The 20,131-nt window shown below is 36.2% G+C and overlaps 1 protein-coding gene across 1 annotated transcript in view; it reads left to right on the forward strand.

The window, feature by feature from the left end:
* The first annotated feature begins 1,119 nt into the window (after positions 1–1,119).
* LOC131543702 (multiple PDZ domain protein) overlaps positions 1,120–20,131 on the forward strand; it is a 93,927-nt gene continuing 74,915 nt past the window's right edge. Inside the window, 6 exon segments of the mRNA XM_058781381.1 lie at positions 1,120–1,200; positions 4,724–4,797; positions 8,583–8,752; positions 17,103–17,213; positions 17,668–17,807; positions 18,958–19,171. Of these exon segments, the coding sequence (XP_058637364.1) occupies positions 4,782–4,797; positions 8,583–8,752; positions 17,103–17,213; positions 17,668–17,807; positions 18,958–19,171 (651 nt within the window). The 5' untranslated portion in view covers positions 1,120–1,200; positions 4,724–4,781.

The raw sequence follows: 20,131 nt of genomic DNA on the forward strand, positions 1-20,131 counted from the left end.
AAAATCTGAGATTCAAAATCTAATTTAAACTTGTGGCCAGTGGCAGAAACTACTTGGACTGTGCAATTTCTTTCTTTAAGACTGGAGATATGCCAGTTATCTAAACATGTGGATTGACATACAGTAATTTGAAAATGTAAAACTGATACTCCTTGTACTAGTACTCTCTTTGCTCTCTTAGCTTCAAGTGTTGCTCTTTGCTCTCTTTTTGCCTTATTAATAACTACCCATTTATACGTTGGGAAAATGTTATGCTACTTCACCTTGCACTGTTTTAGTGCATTTCTGTCTTTATGCTTTCTTTATATTGTTTGGAAAATGCAAAAACATTTTTTATGTTTCACATATTGTTTTATTTTCTTTCATCAAGCCACTAAATACATTTTGAAAAGATGTATATATAGAGTCCGATTTCAGCACCTTCAAAATCTGTGGTTTTATTGTTATTATTCTCTGAAAAATAGACTATTTAAATATGTATTCATATAGATGGGTTTAAAACATAAATATAGACAATAAAGCATTGTATATAAAATAAAATAAAAAAACTGTGTAAAAATAAAACCAGGCATATCTATACAGGCTAAACTACTGTTTTATTTAGCAAATACTGTAGTTTTATAAAATCCATGTAGTTATAAGCCTCTTCTTTACTGGGTCAATTATTTTACAGAACGTGAACATGTGAAACAATGACTTCATTATGACACATAAACACTCTTTAAGTGAACTTTTGGTGACCTGAGTCTGATGGAGGAGAAGAGGGAGAGGAGAGCGGGGCAGGTATGTCTGCAATCTTTGCTCAGTGGAATGTGAAAGCAGTGTGGATTGTTCTTTCCCTGCTGCAAGCTGCTGACAACTTTCCCATGTGACAACTAGCCCCGGTTATATATAATATATATATATATATATATATATATATCTACTGAATATATGATGTTCTGTGTCTGGTAATGAAATATTCCTGAACCAATCAGGCTCCCTTATCTATTCCCGTGCAGTTTTCTTCAGATGGTTTGTGAGGTTTACAGGGGTTCAGTGGTCGCGGCAGCCACGGAGCGGCGCAGTGTGTGTGTGTGTGTGTGTGTGTGTGTGTGTGTGTGTATGTCTGCGGGGCGGCTCCAGTTTCAAACGCAGCGCCCATCTTTAACACAACACAACCGGACAAGCTCCGTCCCGTAGCGAGATACCGCCGTTCATGTAAGTTATTCTCAACAAATCTCGTTATTCTCCGTCAATGTGTGTGACTGGCGCGGCGGGCTTTGATCTGATCGGCTTGAGACACATTGTATCAAACGCGCATTTGTTGGAATGAAACAGTGTCGCGCGAGCATCATCGTTTCTTTGATGACCGCCGACTTGCGTCGTTGTTTTAATGCCGTTTCCCGCACTTTATTTGCTCCGTTTGGTCAACTTTTCTCGTCGTTCGTCGCGCCAGCAGCCTGTTGCTTCATCCGTGCTCGGTACGAAAAGCGGATTTTATTCCCGACAGGCCTGTGGACACAAAGAGATCAGCGAGTAACGGGACACGCGTCATCTGACACATTGTCCCAAAACAGTATGTTTATCTGCCAAGTTTTGATTTTGTCGCTATATGAAGGTCACAGCTATTGTTTCCTCTATTTTTGAAGCATTTTATGTGTATTTATTTTTTTCCCCTTTGTGCTAGACGCATTCTTTAAAAAAGAAATTCATCACAAAATAATGATTACCTTTTTTAAAAACGGCGACGGTCTAAACAAAAAGTGAAATAAACCGCGCTTCAGTTACTCAACTATTGTAGATCAGTTGTTGTCCCTCCACCAGCAGCAACAGTTTTGTCCCTAAAGTTAGTGTACTTGGTTACCAAGGAGACGAGCATGCGATGAGACCTGACGAAAACCACTTGTTGTGAGCATTTTTATCGGATGTGATTAACAATCAAACTACCAAATTATGAAAATATTATTTCATTACGTGTGCTTAGACATAAATGCTAGTTATTAAATTAGTCTCAGTAAGACAACGCATTGAGCCATTTTACTCCAATTTATTTCCAATGAATAATTTTACGTTTTTCTTTAATTTTAGATGTACAGTGTAAAAAATTAAGTAAAACAGAGAATATTCGAATTTACAAGGAAGCAGCCTCCTATTTCAGTCTTTCTACATCAAAATTTCATATTTAATTCTTGCAATTTCTGAGTGAAATAGTTTCAAAGTAAATCCTACATCATTTTTTTTCTCTAGTAAAAATAACATTGCAAAAATATGACAATTCTGGTGTGCTGCATGTGTTTAGACATTGTTAGTAGGCAAACTGAACTAGTGAGAAAATGGGTGGTTTGAGGGACTTAAGGCCCCCCCAAAAAAAGCGCACAAAAATACACATCAGACCCGTTTCTGTGCTTCAGTCTTTATTTGTGAGCCCAGTTCTTCTGCAGTAAATTCAGGCAGTGAGTTTCTTTACCTTATATATCTTTTCTTAATCTATATCTGAAATTGTGTTGCCCAAATAATGCGTACTTGAAACAATCTGGCAACTGTTTTCAATGTTTCAACAGCTGCTGTGGATCAGAGTCTCTTTAATATGCAGATAACATGCCAGCTACATCTGTGTGATATCAAATAGTGATATTTCATTCATTACTTTATCACACTGTAATTGCAGAGTAATAAACACTACTTTTAACTAACTTATCTTTGATATATGTTGTGTTTTTGTTGCAGATATGGCATACGCATCTGTTTGAAATGACTTTTTGTTTGGTCGTGGCATGTTGTTTTACTCTTGTAGTGTGTAGGAGGGAAAAGACTTTATCTTCTCCTGTAGCGTCTCACAGTAGATGTCACAGTCACGTTAATTAAAACTGCATGATGAGAGGGAGGAAGAAGTTAATCCTCACGTAAGAGCATTAGGCCATACGATCACAGCAGTGAGGTTAACGTATAGAGGGCATTTAGCCGAGCGGATAGTGTGCTGGTCAGCACTGACTGTTATTGCTATTCTAATGCAGTGGTTTTGCTTCAGTACTGAGATTTGTTTATGATGCAAAAGTTGACAAATTGTTTCCTACAATCAAATGTTTAAATGTATTAGTGTTACCATAAAATGCATAGGGGAAATCCTCAATTTTGGTTTCTAAATTTCAATTGAATTTCAATGGTTTGATGCTCTTGGTACCCAATAATTCAAAGGACGAAACAAAATATAGTAAGCCATGCTCATCCTTATTGCAAATCAACCTGTATTTAACATAGTCTGGGATTTTTTTTCTTCTTCTTCATTTATTAACATTTTTGTTCAAAATGTTGGGGTTGGTATGCTTTTTAAAGTGTGTTTAAAAAAATTCTGCTCACTAAGGCTGCTTTTATTTGATCAAAAATACAGTAAAAACAGTCAAATATTTTTACAATTTCAAATAACTGTTTATTTCTGTGATCAAAGCTGAATTACTCCAATCTTCAGTGTCATGATCCTTCAGAAATCATTCTAATATGCTGATTTGCTGCTCAAGAAACATTTCTGATTATTATAAATGTTGAAAACATTGTGTTGCCCAATATTTTTTGTGGGAACTGTGATACTTTTTACTTTTCAGGATTCTTTGATGAATAGAAAGTTCAAAAGCATTTATTTGGAATAGAAATCTTTTGTAACATTATAAATATCTTGACTGTGTTACCCTATCAGAAACAGTCAAACATCAAGACTGCTGATAGGGCAAGAATTTGGTCTCTGGCTGACCTCTGATAATGTACACGGGACTGTTTTACATCAGCACTGGTTCTTTGGTAAATCTCGTCCTCCTCTCATTGTAGTCAGTGATGATAAAAACTCCCACAATGGCAGCTGTTCACTGCAGACCTGTGGCTTACAGGCGTCTCTAAAGAAACCAGAGCCAGTCTCTGTGTCCTATCGTCATGGGAACCACAGGGTGGTCGGATGAAAGCTCGTCTGCCCACGAGTCACATGACCTCTGAGATTTGCGACTGGAATGTGCAGTTCCTCCGAGCGCTTGAACACTGACTGTGTTTGGTTGCTCTCTAAGTTTTGATTAATGTGACCCTGGCCTGGACCACAAAACGAGTCATAAGGGTCAATTTTTTGAATAAATAAGCTTTCCATTGATGTATGGTTTGTCAGGATCGGACAATATTTGGCCGAGATACAACTATTTGAAAATCTGAAACCTGAGGATGCAAAAAAATCGGAATTCAGAGAATCGCCTTTAAAGTTGTCCAAATGAAGTTCTTAGCAATGCATATTACTAATCAAAAATTAAGTTTTGGTATTTTTACGGTAGGAAATTTACAAAATATCTTCATGGAGCATGATCTTTACTTAATGTCCTAATGATTTTTGTCATAAAAGAAAAATGGATAATTTTGACCCATACAATGTATTGTTGGCTATTGCTACAAATATACCTGTGCTACTTGTGACTGGTTTTGTGGTCCAGGGTCACAAATCTTCTGAGTCAAGTGAAATTATAAAGAAATAGTTAATCAATAATGAAAGTTGTCATTGTTTACTCACTTTTTATGTTACTCCAGGTCATACCTTATTCCTTTTTCTGCAAATACAAACAGGTGCTCTACATTCATTGATTTTATTTCTGATTTATTTCAATTACCAAAATCCATTTTTAATAGTTTTACTTGACAACAACAACTTTGCAAAGCATTGTATGTATGAATTGGTACTGTTGTGTATTTACAAACAATAAAATGTTGATTTCAGGCATGACGTGAAGCCCAGGTAATGAGGAAAGACAACACAGAGAGGAAGGACACACAAGATGATCGAAACAATGGGTAAGTTCATGTATTTTTGCATTTCTGTGGAAATATGGCCTCTAATGTCTGATTGGTCTGCACAGGATTGTGGGTAATTGGTTGTGAATTGGAGGACAGTTGTGTTTTTCTGTAGAATGAGAGGTCGAGACACACGGACAGAATTAATTATAATTCTTAATAATAATAATAATAATTTGATTTTGGAGTGAAATATGAGCTAGACAATTTCTTGATATGTTTTGTAAGATAATCCCATGTAGTCCTTTTTTTGTTTTGTAAACTTTTTTAAATAAAATTTATTTGTAACATTTATGCATTTTACATTTTTGCATTTAGCAGATACTTTCATCCAAAGCAGATAAAGATAAATCCATGTATTAAGACAATAGTTTTGAATTTTATGTAGAAATAGAAAAGTTTTATTTGTACAAAAGTAGTCATTACGTGTGAGTGTCAGTAAGATTTTATTATTTTAAAGAAACTGTTAGTTTTAAATTGATCAAAAGTGACACTAAAGAGATTTCTGAAGGATCACGTGACACTGAAGACTGGAGTTGTGACGCTGAAAATTCAGCTTTGATTACAGCAACAAATTATACATTAACATTTATTCCATGGCCTGTCTGAATACTGGATTCTGATTGGCTGGCAGGTGTGCAGCATAACCGTTTAATGCACAGGTAGTTCCAAGTCAGTTTAATCACCGTTCTATATTAATGCGCTGCTTTAATTGATGCACACTAAAACACACATGCATCACTGGCACATAAACACACACACACACACACACAGAGAGAGGGAGAGAGCAAGAGAGAGAAGTCGGAGATTGCTGATTGCGCTGCACACACACATGAACTTGTTGTCAAGGCTTCCCCGCGATTTTTATTAAGATAGCCTAGATACTACATTGCTACATTATATTCCCCAGCAACGAGGTGGTGAAATCGCTGTTTTTGAAGTAATTGTTTGTAGTAGAGAGACGCACAGATGCAGCAAGCAGGTACACACAACTGTCATCTCTTTCTCTCGCTCTCTCTCTCTCAAATGATCGATCAATAATTAATTGAAATACATGCTATAATTCATTCAAATAAATGTGGTCTTACCGCACTATTTCATCTCTGTGTATGATTTGAAGCGGGCAGAATGCTAGCGCTAACGTGCCATAACTGAGGAAAATTTACCCATTCGGTCAAATATTGCGCTGCAAAGAGCAATACTAGTTTTAACTTGTCTATGACTTGGCAAATGACCATGGAATAAGCGGGATAATCGATGGCTAGCCATGCACTAAAGGATTTTTTCTTTGCCTCCACGTTGTGCATTTAAAATCCTTTAATGCTCGGCTAGCCATTGATTTATCCCTTAAATAATCAAATAGAAAACAGTTATTGTGAATTGTAATAATATTTCACAATATTACTATTTTTACAGTATTTTTTATGAAAATCTTATTAAACCCAAACTTTTGCACAAACATAAAGCTGATCTTAGTTTCGCTTCTTACTGCTGGTGTTGTGCCACTGGCCAAACAGCTCAAGCTTCTCTGTAAAGTGCTGGAGTTACCTGTCCTTCGTAACTTTCCATGCCACTGATGTGTCCAAAAGCCACAGCAGTACCAAAAATATACCACAGAAAGGAAAAGTGGAAAAAAGAGTGTTTGCTTGCTCTTGCTGCTTGTTGTGGGATTGTTTACAGTCAGTGGTTTCTGAAGAGCTGTAGAGCTGCACACACTCCACACACACACTGGTTTAGTCACACTCTGTGAGAATGGAAATGACCTAGACTTCTGCAGACAAACCTGGAGGCTAGAGCAGCTCTCTGATGCCCTCGGCAGGAGCGCAATGCCTGGCTCCCAATGGCAGGATTCTGGGGCATATCCAGGCGTTAGCCAGGCATGGCTGCACAAACCAGTCACACACAACAGCTCAATTCCCCACATACACACTGGCACTGCATGCTAGCTGGCGGCTCACGAGAAATATGCTTTTTCATAAAAGCTGTTTATTACATGTATGCATTTAGCAGACGCTTTTATCCAAAGCAGCTCATTCCACCAGAGAGGAGCAGGGAGAGTGAAGGTTCTGGAAAGCGACTTTGTGCCTTGTTGTTAAGGAGCAACATTTATTTTCATTCACTCATTTGAGCAGGAAAATAAAAACTTACAAGAGTGTGCTGGGAAAGATAGGCAGCAGCACAAAATGAGACACAATACATAAAAAACACAGTTTAACATCATGGTCAACTCAAACAGCGACTATAATTATCATAAAATATGCAGTCAGAAATAATTTTTGAGTTGTACTTTCAGCTTTGAATTGGAAATGAGCAAATGCTATAATAAAGACCTGTGTTGTGTTTCCTGCAACATAAGCCTAAGGAGATCATAGAAAATATTGGCATGATCTAAAATATTTAGGCCTAAATTAAAGACTTATGTATTTGAATTGCTTATAAAATTTGCTGATTTAACATAAATAAACTGATGAACTTAATTTGAGGCATTTTTCTCAGTCATACATAAATTAAACCATTCAAGAAAACAGGTACGAAACAGGTCAGATTTGAATTTAAATAATCATATTTTTAAAATGTATTTATTTAAATTGCTTAGAATCAGCAAAAATCTATGGAAGCCCTTTTTTCTCAGAATTACGTGATATGAAATTGCGAGAAATAAACACAATTGTAAGAAAATTTTTCCCTCAGAATTGGACTTTATAACTCGCAATTGCGAGTTTTTGCACTGCAATTCTGAGAAAAAAATCAGAACTGTGAGGTAAAAAGTCACATTTACCTTGTTTTATTTTTTTATTCAGTGGTGGAAACAGCTTCCATAAAAATCTGTTCATTGTCAAATAAATTTCATTTATTAAGATATAAAATATGTCTATATAAATATAAGATATGACCAGCTGTGGAACAGTCTATATTTAGTTAGTTAAAATGTATGCGATTGAAACAAATCAGATTTATTGATGATAAATATATAAAGCTGGTTATTGTGCATTTAAACCTTCAGTTTATCAGTACTATTGCAGAATTCTGACCTATTAATGACTGATAAATATGCATCACCTTAAGTTTGTTAGTTTATGTTAAAACCGTTTGATCCAAATGGATGCAAATGTTACATGTAATTCAAATACATAAATGTTACATTTAGGCCAAAATATTTATTTGAGTGTACATGGACGCACAATATTGTGCAATGCAGCCCAGATCTCTTAAATTAGTGCACAACAGTTAAAGATGATATTATATTATGTGGCTATAGTCTAATTAATAAGCTCTACCCTATAAATTGTCCTAAACGCTATTTAAGACAGCTATGTGCTAGTTTTTTCCTTGACTCTCTTATTGACTCTCTTGCTCTTGTTCAGTGAGAGGAATGTGTACTCTTGCATTCATACCCATGAGGCATCAGGCTGTGCGATTAGAAGACAAAGCACCTCCTCACGGCAATGAAATCCTCCACAGAAAACACTCCACGCCGCTCTGAAGATGAATGGATGCGAATCCACTCTTCTCTCAATTATTTAAATATTCCTTGAATATTTAAGCGGATAATGTACCTGTGTGAGAAAGAAAGTGAATTCTAAAAAACATTTCTACTGCAGCTCATCAAAGACTGACGGATCTGTCACCGTTTCTGACATGATAGTCAAACTTAAGTGAATAAACAGAAATGAAAGGCTGTCAAAGCTGGAATAGTTTCTGTGATTGGAAATAATTTCTGACGATGGTCTCCAGAGTTTCCTTACAGGTGTGTGTGTGTGTGTGTGTGTGTGTGTGTGTGGCAGATACCCAGCGTTGTCTGCAAGCGTTGGAGAGGTTACAGTCTCGCTTGAAAGAAAAGGGAGCAGATGTTCCTGCTGAGGAGAAGCTGAATCTTCTGAAGGCGGTCCTGCAGAGTCCTCTGTTTCACCAGATCCTCGCCCTGCAGAAATCAGTGCAGCATCTGAAGGAGCATGTAAGAAAAAACACAACACTGGAAAAAAATACTTCTATTTTGTTAGACAAACTACAAACCATTTCAAACAGAGAGAAAAATAATAATTTGACCCAAAACGAAATCCTGACATTTTTGATATGACTTGATTTAGAAATTTCAAAGAATATTCATATAAGGGCAGGTGCAAAAAAAAAAAAAACACCAAAAAAGCTTTTCAAAGAGCATTTAGTTTGAGAAATGCTCATTCATGGAATGGATCATCGTGTAAATCAATCATTTTTTAACCTATTCTTTTCAACTAGTTTATTCTTGTTTATATTTGGACCAAGTAATTTGTTTAGAAATCATACTAAATGATTTATTCACAAATGAGGCAGGGGTGTGCTTTTGGGAAATGCACCACAGATTTGTTCATGAAACTTGAATTTAAAGAAACACTTCACCCAAAAATTTTAATTCTTTCATTTACTCTCTCTCATGACGCTCCAAACCTGTATGACTCACTTTCTTCTGTTGAGCACAAAAGAAGGTATTTTGAAGAATGTTGGTAACCAAACAGTTGGCGGTACCCATTGACTTCCATAGTATGGAAAAAAATACTATGGAAGTCAATGGGTACCAGCAACAGTTTTGGGCGGACTAACCCTTAACATGGTGACAACATGCAACATACTGTACACGAGGTCATGTGACAAAAATGTAGCATATTACTGTTTGAAATGTGTATTACATACACTACTGTTCAGAAGTTTGGGGTCATTACTGTATTAAATCAATTAAAAATTGGAAATGACAGTAAACACTTTTATAACATTTCAAAAGATTTATATGTCAAATAAATGCTGTTCTTTTGAACATTTTGAATGTTGAAAGCATCTAATTAATAAATATATAAGCAATTAATCATTGAGCAGCAAACCAGCATCTTAGAATGATTTCTGAAGGATCATGTGACGCTGAAGACTGGAGTAATGATGCTGAAAATCCAGCATTGCATCAAAGAAATAAATTACATTTTACAATATATTCACATAGAAAGCAGTTATTTGAAATGGCAAAAATATTTCAACATTTTACTGCATTTACTGTATGATACTGCATGTACTGTTTTTGATCAAATAAATTCAGCCTTGGTGAGCAGAAGAAACATTTAAAAAAACTTACCAATTCCAAAACTTTGAACAGCAGTGTAAATGCTTAGAAATGTAGAACTAATATTCATTACTGGTGTACTTAAGCAAGATATATATATATATATATATATATAAAATAAGTGAACTATATATAGTGCAGTACGCTGCCTCGTGTCCGTTGGTCATTTCAGACATGCTGTAGTCACAGCTAATCTTAAGATTTGTGTCTGAGTTAATTATTCAATGATTTGTTTTGACAGTCTGCTTTGAATCTTTGCTCCCCTGATCTGATTGAGATTATGTGATTATTCGAATCACAAACAATGCAAATACTGGAAAATATTCATAAGTAAGGCACAGCCTAATTATTTAGGGAGAAGCTTCACTCTTTGGGCAGATTTGGGGTTTTTTGAGCTCTGTGTGTTCATGGAGAGTTTGGCACCGGCAGCCGTTCGGTCTGAAGTATGCGAGTTATGCTGGAACAGAGGAATGGAGATTATCAAATCCCCAGCGGCCTTCCCTCTCGCTCTCTTCACTCACATACTTATGAACCGCAGAGCGGAACGCTGTTAACAGCCTGTGTGGAATAAGGAAACCATCTAATGTCAGTCTAAAAGTTATGGACTCGTATAGAACAGAGCTGATGACCCTTGTGAAAAACAAGTGCACTTAACTGTATAGAATGTGCACTTGTAGTGTACTTCAAATCTTGAGTGTAATTTTATTAAACTGTACTTGCAGATAAAATAATATCAATGAAATAAAAGTGACTTAAGTGACTTAAAAATAGACACTTTTATGACTTTCTGAACACTATGACTTAAGTACACTAAGTGACCTTCGTAATAATGTCAAATGAAGTGTTTTACTTTAAAGTTTATTATGTACTTATTTTAATGTGTTGACTAACATGTACAGTACTTGATTGTAATTTTAACTTTAGTGTTTGATTGATGTTTGATTTAGTATTTTTTGATTTATTATTGTTAAAGGGGTCATAAGAAGTTGCTAAAAAGAACATTATTTTGTGTATTTGGTGAAATGTAATGTGTTTATGCGGTTTAAGGTTCAAAAAACACATTATTTTCCACATACTGTACATTATTGTTGCTCCTCTATGCCCCGCCTTTCTGAAATGCGCCGATTTTTACAAAGCTCATCGTTCTGAGAATCGAGTCGTGCTCTGATTGGCCAGCTATCCAATGTGTTGTGATTGGCTGAATACCTCAAGCATGAGACGGAAATGTTACGCCCCTTACCGTATTGTGATGCTGTGTCCCGGCGCGATGACATAAAAACAATAAATCCCATTATAAACGAGGCATTTGTTGCATCCAGTGGGGACATAATTACTGATTATAATGTCTTTTTACAGTTAAGCAAACATTACCATGTCTGCATTTGTGATCGGAGAAACAACAAACAACAAGCACTACTCTACACTGCTCAAAACTCGCATTTGAATCGTCAGTGGCAAATTCTTTAATAAGAAAACGTACTTACAGGCTGTGAGTCAGAACCGCCAGAGTAGGGATGTGCCCGAATCCGAATACGGTATTCAGAAAGGTAATGATGTGTACTACGGCAACCGTAGAGGGAATAAATACAATATATACGAGATATACGAGAAAAATAAATCTCAGTGCTTTCAGGGAGCCGTTATTAATATGCAGGACATTGAAATCACTTATGAATGTGTGTTTGCTTTTTACTTTCACTTTTGAGATTCACGATCACACGCAGCCTAATCTATTATGGAGTGCCACTACTTCACACACATTTCACAAGATTAGATGTTTGTCAGTGGTGCTCAGGATCTGCAAATCATTCGACATCGTCCTATCGGTCATCTCTCCTTACCGCTCTCTGTTTATGTGGTAAGTGAAATTTTATATATTGTAATGTAACAGGCTACTGCTAGCAAGGGGCTAACCATGTCCCTTTTGCGGCTCCGTAGAACGCATTATTCGTTTTCCATGCCTTTCCGAATACAGATTCGCTATTCGGGCACATCCCTACGCCAGACTGTCCTTGCAAAGTTGGAATTGCCTCACTTTACAGAAACAGCCTTTGAGCTTAGCTGGCAGGCTACTCCCAAGTTCAGGAAATAGTTATCCGTTAAAATCCGCAACACACACTCTAATATTTGGTTTGAACAGTTCTGGAACAGTTAACCACTGATTTCGTGTTGTGTTCTCTTTTGGAAGCCCAAACAAAGTAGTTTCGCGTTCACAAGGAAACACAGCGTCTCCAGGACATGGCGCCGGCAGCAGCAACAATACTACAGCAAGAATAAAAGTCCCGCCCTCTTTCTTTGCATATACGTTTGGGCGGTGTTTTGCAAATCTCCCCACACCATGATGTAGACATGTGGGGGCGTGTTTGAATGAGCCATTTTAGGTGGGCGTGGTCGAGTCTTAACTTTTCTAAAGAATATCTCTTTGGGTTTGAGACTTTAGTCTTTGCAACTTCAGGGATCTTATCTATGCACAAACAGCTTGTAACACTCAAAGAGAAAGGAAAACTTGAAATTGCATCATACAACCCCTCTAATATGTTTTAAATGTACTAAATTGCAGCTTTATCAAATGTTTATTAACAATTATATTTAAATACATGACATACAATTAATACTAGGAATGACATTAAAGTATATTTTAATTGATCATAAATGCTTGTCAGTACATTCAGCCATACTTTAACCATATTTCAAAGCCAACAGAAGTAATTATGAAAGCATATATTATTAAGTCTTACTTACGTGGGCCAAAACCACTTTAAAGTTCAGCTGATTGCATTTTAATATAAATTTAAATAGGCAAACTTACGTTTGGGGACCAATTCTCACTATCAACTAACTATTAATTATGAATTTTGCCTCAATAAAGGTGAGACACAAACAAGAAGTAGATTTTTCTATGCAGTTTCTAATAAGAAGTTTGGGTAACACTTTAATATAGGGACCAATTCTCACTATTAACAAGTTGCTTATTAGCATGCCTATTATTAACATATTGGCTGTTTATTAGTACTTATAAAGCACATATTCTGAATGACCATATTCTACATCCCTAATCCTACCTAATACCTAAATTTAACAACTACCTTACTAACTATTAATAAGCAGCTTATTGAGGCAAAACTCGTAGTTAGTGGTTTGATAATGACGAGACATGGACCTTAAAATAAATTGTGACCAAAGTTTGTTACTTAGGCAATAGTAAACATAACGATTGCTTTAGCAAACACCTTTAATAACCTGAGAAGAGTTTCTTTAGGTCTGTTGGTGTCTCTCCACACTAACCTGCGGGGTTGTTTATGCCAACTGGTGTGTCTGGCTTTGTCTGTGTTACTATAGTTACCAGAATGCAGAGAGAGAGAGACATGAGTTCATGTGTGAAGTGGAGCAGAAGTAATTTCTGAAACGTGGACGAGCCAAACTGGAGGCCTAATCCTCTTACACGGGAAGACTAACAAATACACGCTCTCGCAGAGCTGACATAGTTTTGAGCGCCTTCAAAGCTTGTGCACGATCAGCAACCGAGCCGGGAGTCTGCGGTGCTTAATCTGAAGGGCCTCTGGGAGATTTTTATGAACATTAATGTTTACTGCAGCAGACTGAAGTGCGGCCGTTCGTGCCACATAAAACCTGCAGAACCTGACATAGTTTGTTAAAGGGACAGTTCATCCAAAATTAAAATTCTGTCATCATTTACTCTCCCTGGTGTTGTTCTAAACCTGAGAATTTCTTTCTTCTGTTAACCACAAAAAAAAAAAATTTTTTCCATTGATTTCCATAGAATGGCATAGGGATGCACAATATTGGATTTTTGCCAATATCTGATATGCCGATATTTTTCCAACTCGTTTTGGCCGATAGCCGATACCGATATATTTCCTTTTGTTTGGAAACAACACCAAGTCTCTCCTGTGCAGAGATTATAAACAAGTCATTTTTAATTTTGGTTAGTTTTTAACAAAAACTTATTTGTTAGAATTAAGTAAACAATTAATGAAGTTTTACAAATTCTGAAAATCTTTTAGAGCTCCTTGTATTTAAGTTTTCATAATCCATTTAAAAAAACAAAACAAACATATTACACATTAATGAATAAATCGTTATATCAAATTATTTAATGTACATGTTTGTGATTTTTTTATTTTTATTCATGTAAGCTATAGCTTCTGACCTTTAAATCAAAGCATACTCGTGATTTTATGACATTGATTGCTGCTTTATTTAATCAGAAACACACTCTTAATGTTATTTCTGCATTTTACTTTTTATTACAAGTAGGCCAACAGCGCCCCCTTAGTAAATAAAATGCCACACTGCTGCAAGTACTCTAGAGTGCAATCTGGACGTTTGGGGCGGGGCGACACATTGGCCCACCCCCAATTTCATTGCTTTATAACACGGCAAATCTTATTGGTGTAGACCCGAGCATGCGCATTCCTTTGTGTACGATTTTGTATTTAATTTGGCCATATTACAGAAATATTATGTGCTAACTCTAGAATCATAGGCCTATCTTAATTATTATCTTTTTAGTAACCATGGTAATTTTAGTCAGATGAAGCCATTGTTTACAAATAAACTCTTGATGACAGCACCTCCGGGTTCTTCAGGCTGCAGCGCTTCATTCATATTTCCTTGAGGATCGGCACTAAGTTGGGATTTTATACGCAAATTATGATAATTTACTGTAGGCTATTTTAGAGATGGACAAACACGAACATAAGTGGCTGATTTTACGTTTTAACACACAACCGTTTTTTGTTGTTGTTTAAAGAGAGTTATAGCATACGTTGCTCAATGCGTCACAAATTTGTAGGTTATAAAGTGCTAATAAAATGTTTTCATGGCAAGCTCAATGTTTCCTTGTTTATATCTTCATAAAATATTTGAGCCTATATTGATTCTCTTACAGTTTTTAAAGATTCCTATCTTATAGTAAATAAGTGTCCGTGACATCAGATATTAAAAATCCAATTATGTATGCATCCACACCCTCATTGTGTGTGCGTGTTATAATATGTGTACGGGATGAATTTAGATTCAGTTATTAACACTCGATCATTGTAGCCATATAGACCTGCATAACTATTGAATATTAAATCACTCAGAGCTGTAAATCTGTGCAATAGATACGTGAGCACTTTTAATGAGTAAAAGAGACCTTCTCTGTGATTAATATTTTTTTTATTTATTAAAGACTATAATAACTACTAAAAATCTAAAATCGGTAGGCCTAATATAGTACAGTGATTCCTGGTTCTTTTTAAAGGATTGAGCTATAAAACCAGTAATTTAATTTGTGCATATAGCCTATATTTAAAAGCATGGGCCTAAATAAAAATGTTTCAGAGAAAATTAACATTTATTGCTTAAATGTGCACTAAAGTACATTAATAATAATATTTGCCGTAGGTCAGATTTAATAACAGCTGTTTTAGTAAACAAAACATTTAAAATAGGCTTATATATATATAAGCGTTCAGCGTGAACTGGGGTTTATATGTGGATAATGGGAATAAAAACCTTGCTGAAACTATATGTATATATATATATATATATATATATATATATATACACACATATAGTTTCAGCAAGGTTTTTATTCCCATTATCCACATAAACCCCAGTTCACGCTGAACGCTATTTGGTATTATTGTCTTATTTGTCACCGCAGTTGTTCTTTAAAATAAAACCATTTACGGTTTTGTCCTATGTCTTACTGAACTACAGTGAATTATCATCATATCCTAAGTTTTTATCCACCGATCCTAAAATAAAGAATATAGGCTACATATAAATATACATTATACAAAACAGCTAAATCTCAAACAGTGGATGATTTTTATCAACATCGGCCAGCTAAAATGCTCAATGTTTAAGTATGTCTGCTTCGTGTACAGTGAAAAGTTCAATAATATGACTTCATTTAACGTGCAACCCACCTGTTAAGACCGAGGACCACTATTTACGTTCATCACACAGAAACATAATTAATATTTCTCATAGGTGAGGCTATTTATAGCATAGGTAGGACTATATCATGGCCACGAATTAAGAATTTGTTCCCCAGACTTAATTCGTGAGCCGCTCATATTACACAGCTCTGTTCTGCCCGAAGTACTCGGAGATGCCGCCACCAAGCCTTTGATAGGAACTTAATAAAAGAAATAAATTAAAACAATAAAAAAAAAACACATTTGCTAATTGATTCTAACTAGAATTGCTGTTGTTAGCACTTAATATGTCTGTAGTACAGCCACACAGCGTAGATCATTCATAAAAATGTATATAAAAGAATGCTCATGCACAAACGTCTACACCAATAAGCTCTGCTGTATTATAAACCAATGAAATTGAAGGTGGGCGGAGCGACACGTGTTGCCCCGCCCCATCGTCCAGGGTGTACTCTGGGGCTACTCCACTGCTGACCTGATCTCATCTCTTTCACACCCTGAGCACATGTGAGCTATTCATTTTATTGGCAAGGCATTTCGGCATAATTTTTCATATCTGGCCGATGTTTAAATTTTAAGCCATTATAGGCAGATTCCGATATCGTTCCGATAATATATCCCTAGTATGGCAAAAAATACTGTGGAAGAGAATGGGTACTGTCAACTTCTTTTTTCACAAAATGGGTGAATAAATAATAAATGACAGAAATCTCATTTTTGGCTGAACTATTCTTTTAATAAGTCACCAAGACGAGATGTTTATGTGGAATAGACTCACAAACACTGTTAGAACAGCAAGGACAGAGCTGTAAATCACCAGAGTGTGGATCTGTGAAACCGAGCCGGAAAGACAATGGTTTAATAAGCAATTAAATTCAAACAAACAGCAAATGTTTTAAGGAAATGACATAACACATTGCGATGTGAAGTGCTTGTTATTTTTCTCACAGAGAGATGCTTTTTTGGGGCACGTTTTGTTGCGGTAATTGATGTGAAATGGTTTGTACTTCATCAGGAGTGTGCGCTCGAGTCGGGGAGGGAAATAAAAAAGTTAATTAAGCAGCTCCTGAATGTAATGAAAAACATGTGTGCACAGATGGCTGGGAGGACAAATTATCACCAGAAATTATCAAAACAAATGAATTTTCCACGCTCTTTCAGGGCTATTTATATTTTTAGATGCTCGGTGAAAGAAGCTGAATGCTTGGACCACACAAAGTGAGGAGTAATTTAGGCTGTTTTTCTGTCGCTCTTTCTCTCAGACTCCATATATTAACCCTGATCTGAAGGGCAGCACTGAAGGATTCTCAGCTCAGCTCAATGGACAGCCTTCATCTGAAGAGTACACACACATCATCCGCTCCATGGCTCAGGTAACACACAACATCCATCCATCCATCCATCCATCTATCAGATGTGCCCAAACCCTTTGCTAAGAAGGGCCAAAAATTGAACTTGACTGAGAGCTGAAAGTAAATGTTGCATTATATCCTACTCTACTATATTAAAATTAGATTCAGTTATATTCTCTACATTTCAAAGCAAACAATAAAATTATGTTAAAAATATAAAACAGCATTTTTTTTTCTCTTCCCTTTTTTCCCTCTCTTCTATGATGTGGCATGGTGGGCCAAATTAAAGGGTGTCAACTTTGTCCCACCAGCCCTTGTTTGGGCATCTCTGATATCTAGATCATTGAAATATTTGCTTTCACTATTTAACCCCTCAACTTAAACCACACATTTAGGCATTTATTTTTTGAGAGCAAATCCAGTGTGTGTGTGTGTGTGTGTGTGTGTGTGTGTGCGTGTGCGTGTGTGAGTGTAGGGTCGGTACATGACTCAGATCGACCTGCTGAAGCCGGTATCGGGTGGTTTGGGCTTCAGTGTTGTTGGCTTGTGTAGTGAGAACCGTGGAGATCTTGGCATCTTCATTCAGGAGATACAAGCTGGAAGTGTGGCATACAGGTCAGAATACACACACACACAGTTGTTTCACTATATTAGTGAGGACATTGCATAGCCTTCCACTGATTGTCTATCAGGTTAAAGATATTTTCTATCCCCTGAACTTACCCCTCACAGAAACATGTCCAGAACGCTAGATTTACATCAGAACATCATTTGATTGATTTATAAGCCTTTTAAACTTGTGAGGACCTGTCTAATGTCTCACTAGAGGGGTGTCAAAGTATTTCACCATATAAGTGAGGACATTTGGCCCTCACAAGTATAGTTAATCAGGCACACACACACACACACACACACACATCCACTCATCCTGTCAGATGATCAGTGATTTGTACACATATCTCCACTAGTTCCTTCCCATTTTAAAAATAAAGATTACTCATATTTTAAAGATCTGCTGCAATTCTCATTTCTTCCCTTCTAATCACAAATGTGTCACCAGTTCATGTCATGTGAGCATTTTCCAGCTCAAAGTCACTGCTGAAGCTTGTTTGCTGACATGTTAGTGCTTTTTAGCAGTTTGGTGTCTCTTTGTGAGAGCTAATTTCTGCCTGCACGTTATGAGTCCCATACAAATGTACACATACCTCAAAAAACAGTGTTAATTGTTCTTAATTCAGCCATTAGGTCACCATTCACATTGTTGTTTATTTATTTTTGGTCATTTTGTCCTTTCCCCGTGAAATAGAATTACACTTTAGCAGACTTTTAAAAATCATTATTAAGAAAATATTCTTACATGAATACACTTAAGTGTGGACCGAATGTAATGTTTTCAGATACTTATTTGCATGTTAATTGCAATCAAATGAAAATAGTACTTTACAGCTTTAGTATGTTAGTCAACACATCGAAATAAGTGTATTTTACGGCAAGACTAAATATTAAAACATAATGATTTAAAATGAACTTTTAAAGTAAAACAAAAATTAACTCAACATTACAAAGTGCACTTAAGTGTGTTCAGAATCAGTCATGAAAATGTCTCTATGTCACTTAAGTGGCCTTTTATTTCATTTATAATATTATCTGCAAGTGCAGTTTTTTTTTTTACAAGCTTGAAACTCATCACATTCTTTGCTCTGTTGTGATCGTGAGCTGATCTCAGAACAGTTTTGGTTGTTAAACACATGTTTCTCTATTCTAGTGATGGAAAGCTAAAGGAAGGAGATCAGATACTGGCGATTAACGGTCAGTTGCTGGATCAGAGTGTCAGTCACCAGCAGGCCATTGTTCTCCTGCAGCGAGCGTCGGACTGCGTGAGCCTCACTGTCGCCCGTGGGCCTGTCCCACAGCTCTCCAGCCCGGTGGTGTCCAGGACTCCTAGTGCTGCTAGCACACTTTCAGCTCACTCCAGTGCGGTGAGACAACACACACACACACACACACGCACACTCACACTCACACATAGACTACTGTACTTGGACTGAGTCACATTTAGGGGTGTTTGATAGGGCAAGCATCACTATTACTATTACTCAGACTTATGACATTTTCACTTAAGTTTCACCTAATTTTGGAGCATTTGTTTCAGAATTTGGTGCATTTTTTTTTTAGTTTGGATTGTTTAGGCATCTCTGAACTTACACTACTGGTCAAAAGTTTGTAATAATTGCATTTTTTTTTTTTAAATGATGTAGTTGTGCTGTCAAATATAGTTGTGGAAACATTTTGTTTGTATTCAGAATTCTTTGATGACAGCATTTATTTTGAAACAGAAATCAGATTATTAATGTGTCAGATTATAAATGTCTTTACTGTCACTTTTGACCAGCTTAATGCATTAGTGCTGAATGAAAGTATTTCTTTCTTTTTTTCTTTTTTCTCTTTCTTTCTTTCTTTTTTACTTACTCAAAACTGTTGGATAGAAGTGTATCATGTTAGCACAAAAATATGAAGCAGCACTGAAGAAGCATATGAAGAAGCATTTTCAACATTGATAATAATCAGAAATGTTTCTTGATTTCTGAAGGATCATGTGACACTGAGGCCGGAGTAATGATGCTGAAAATTCAGCTTTGATCACAGCAATAAATTACAGTTTACACTATATTGACATAGAAAACAGCTATTTGAAATTGTAAAAAATATTTAACAATATTACTGCCTTGACTGTATTTTTGGTCAAATAAATGCAGGCTTGGTGAGCCTGCACATTTGTTTAACATTAACAACAAATATAACCGGTCCAACCCAGCAGTGTCTACTTCTATTCATGGTAAATAAGGGAAACATTCTATTACATTTTCTGGAAGGTTACACAACTTGAATGACAAAAATTGTGTTGAAAGTGGTATAAAAGTTCTGTTTCATGTCTCCTA

This window comes from Onychostoma macrolepis, chromosome 07 (assembly GCF_012432095.1).
Source record: "Onychostoma macrolepis isolate SWU-2019 chromosome 07, ASM1243209v1, whole genome shotgun sequence".
NCBI classification, from domain to species: domain Eukaryota; kingdom Metazoa; phylum Chordata; class Actinopteri; order Cypriniformes; family Cyprinidae; genus Onychostoma; species Onychostoma macrolepis.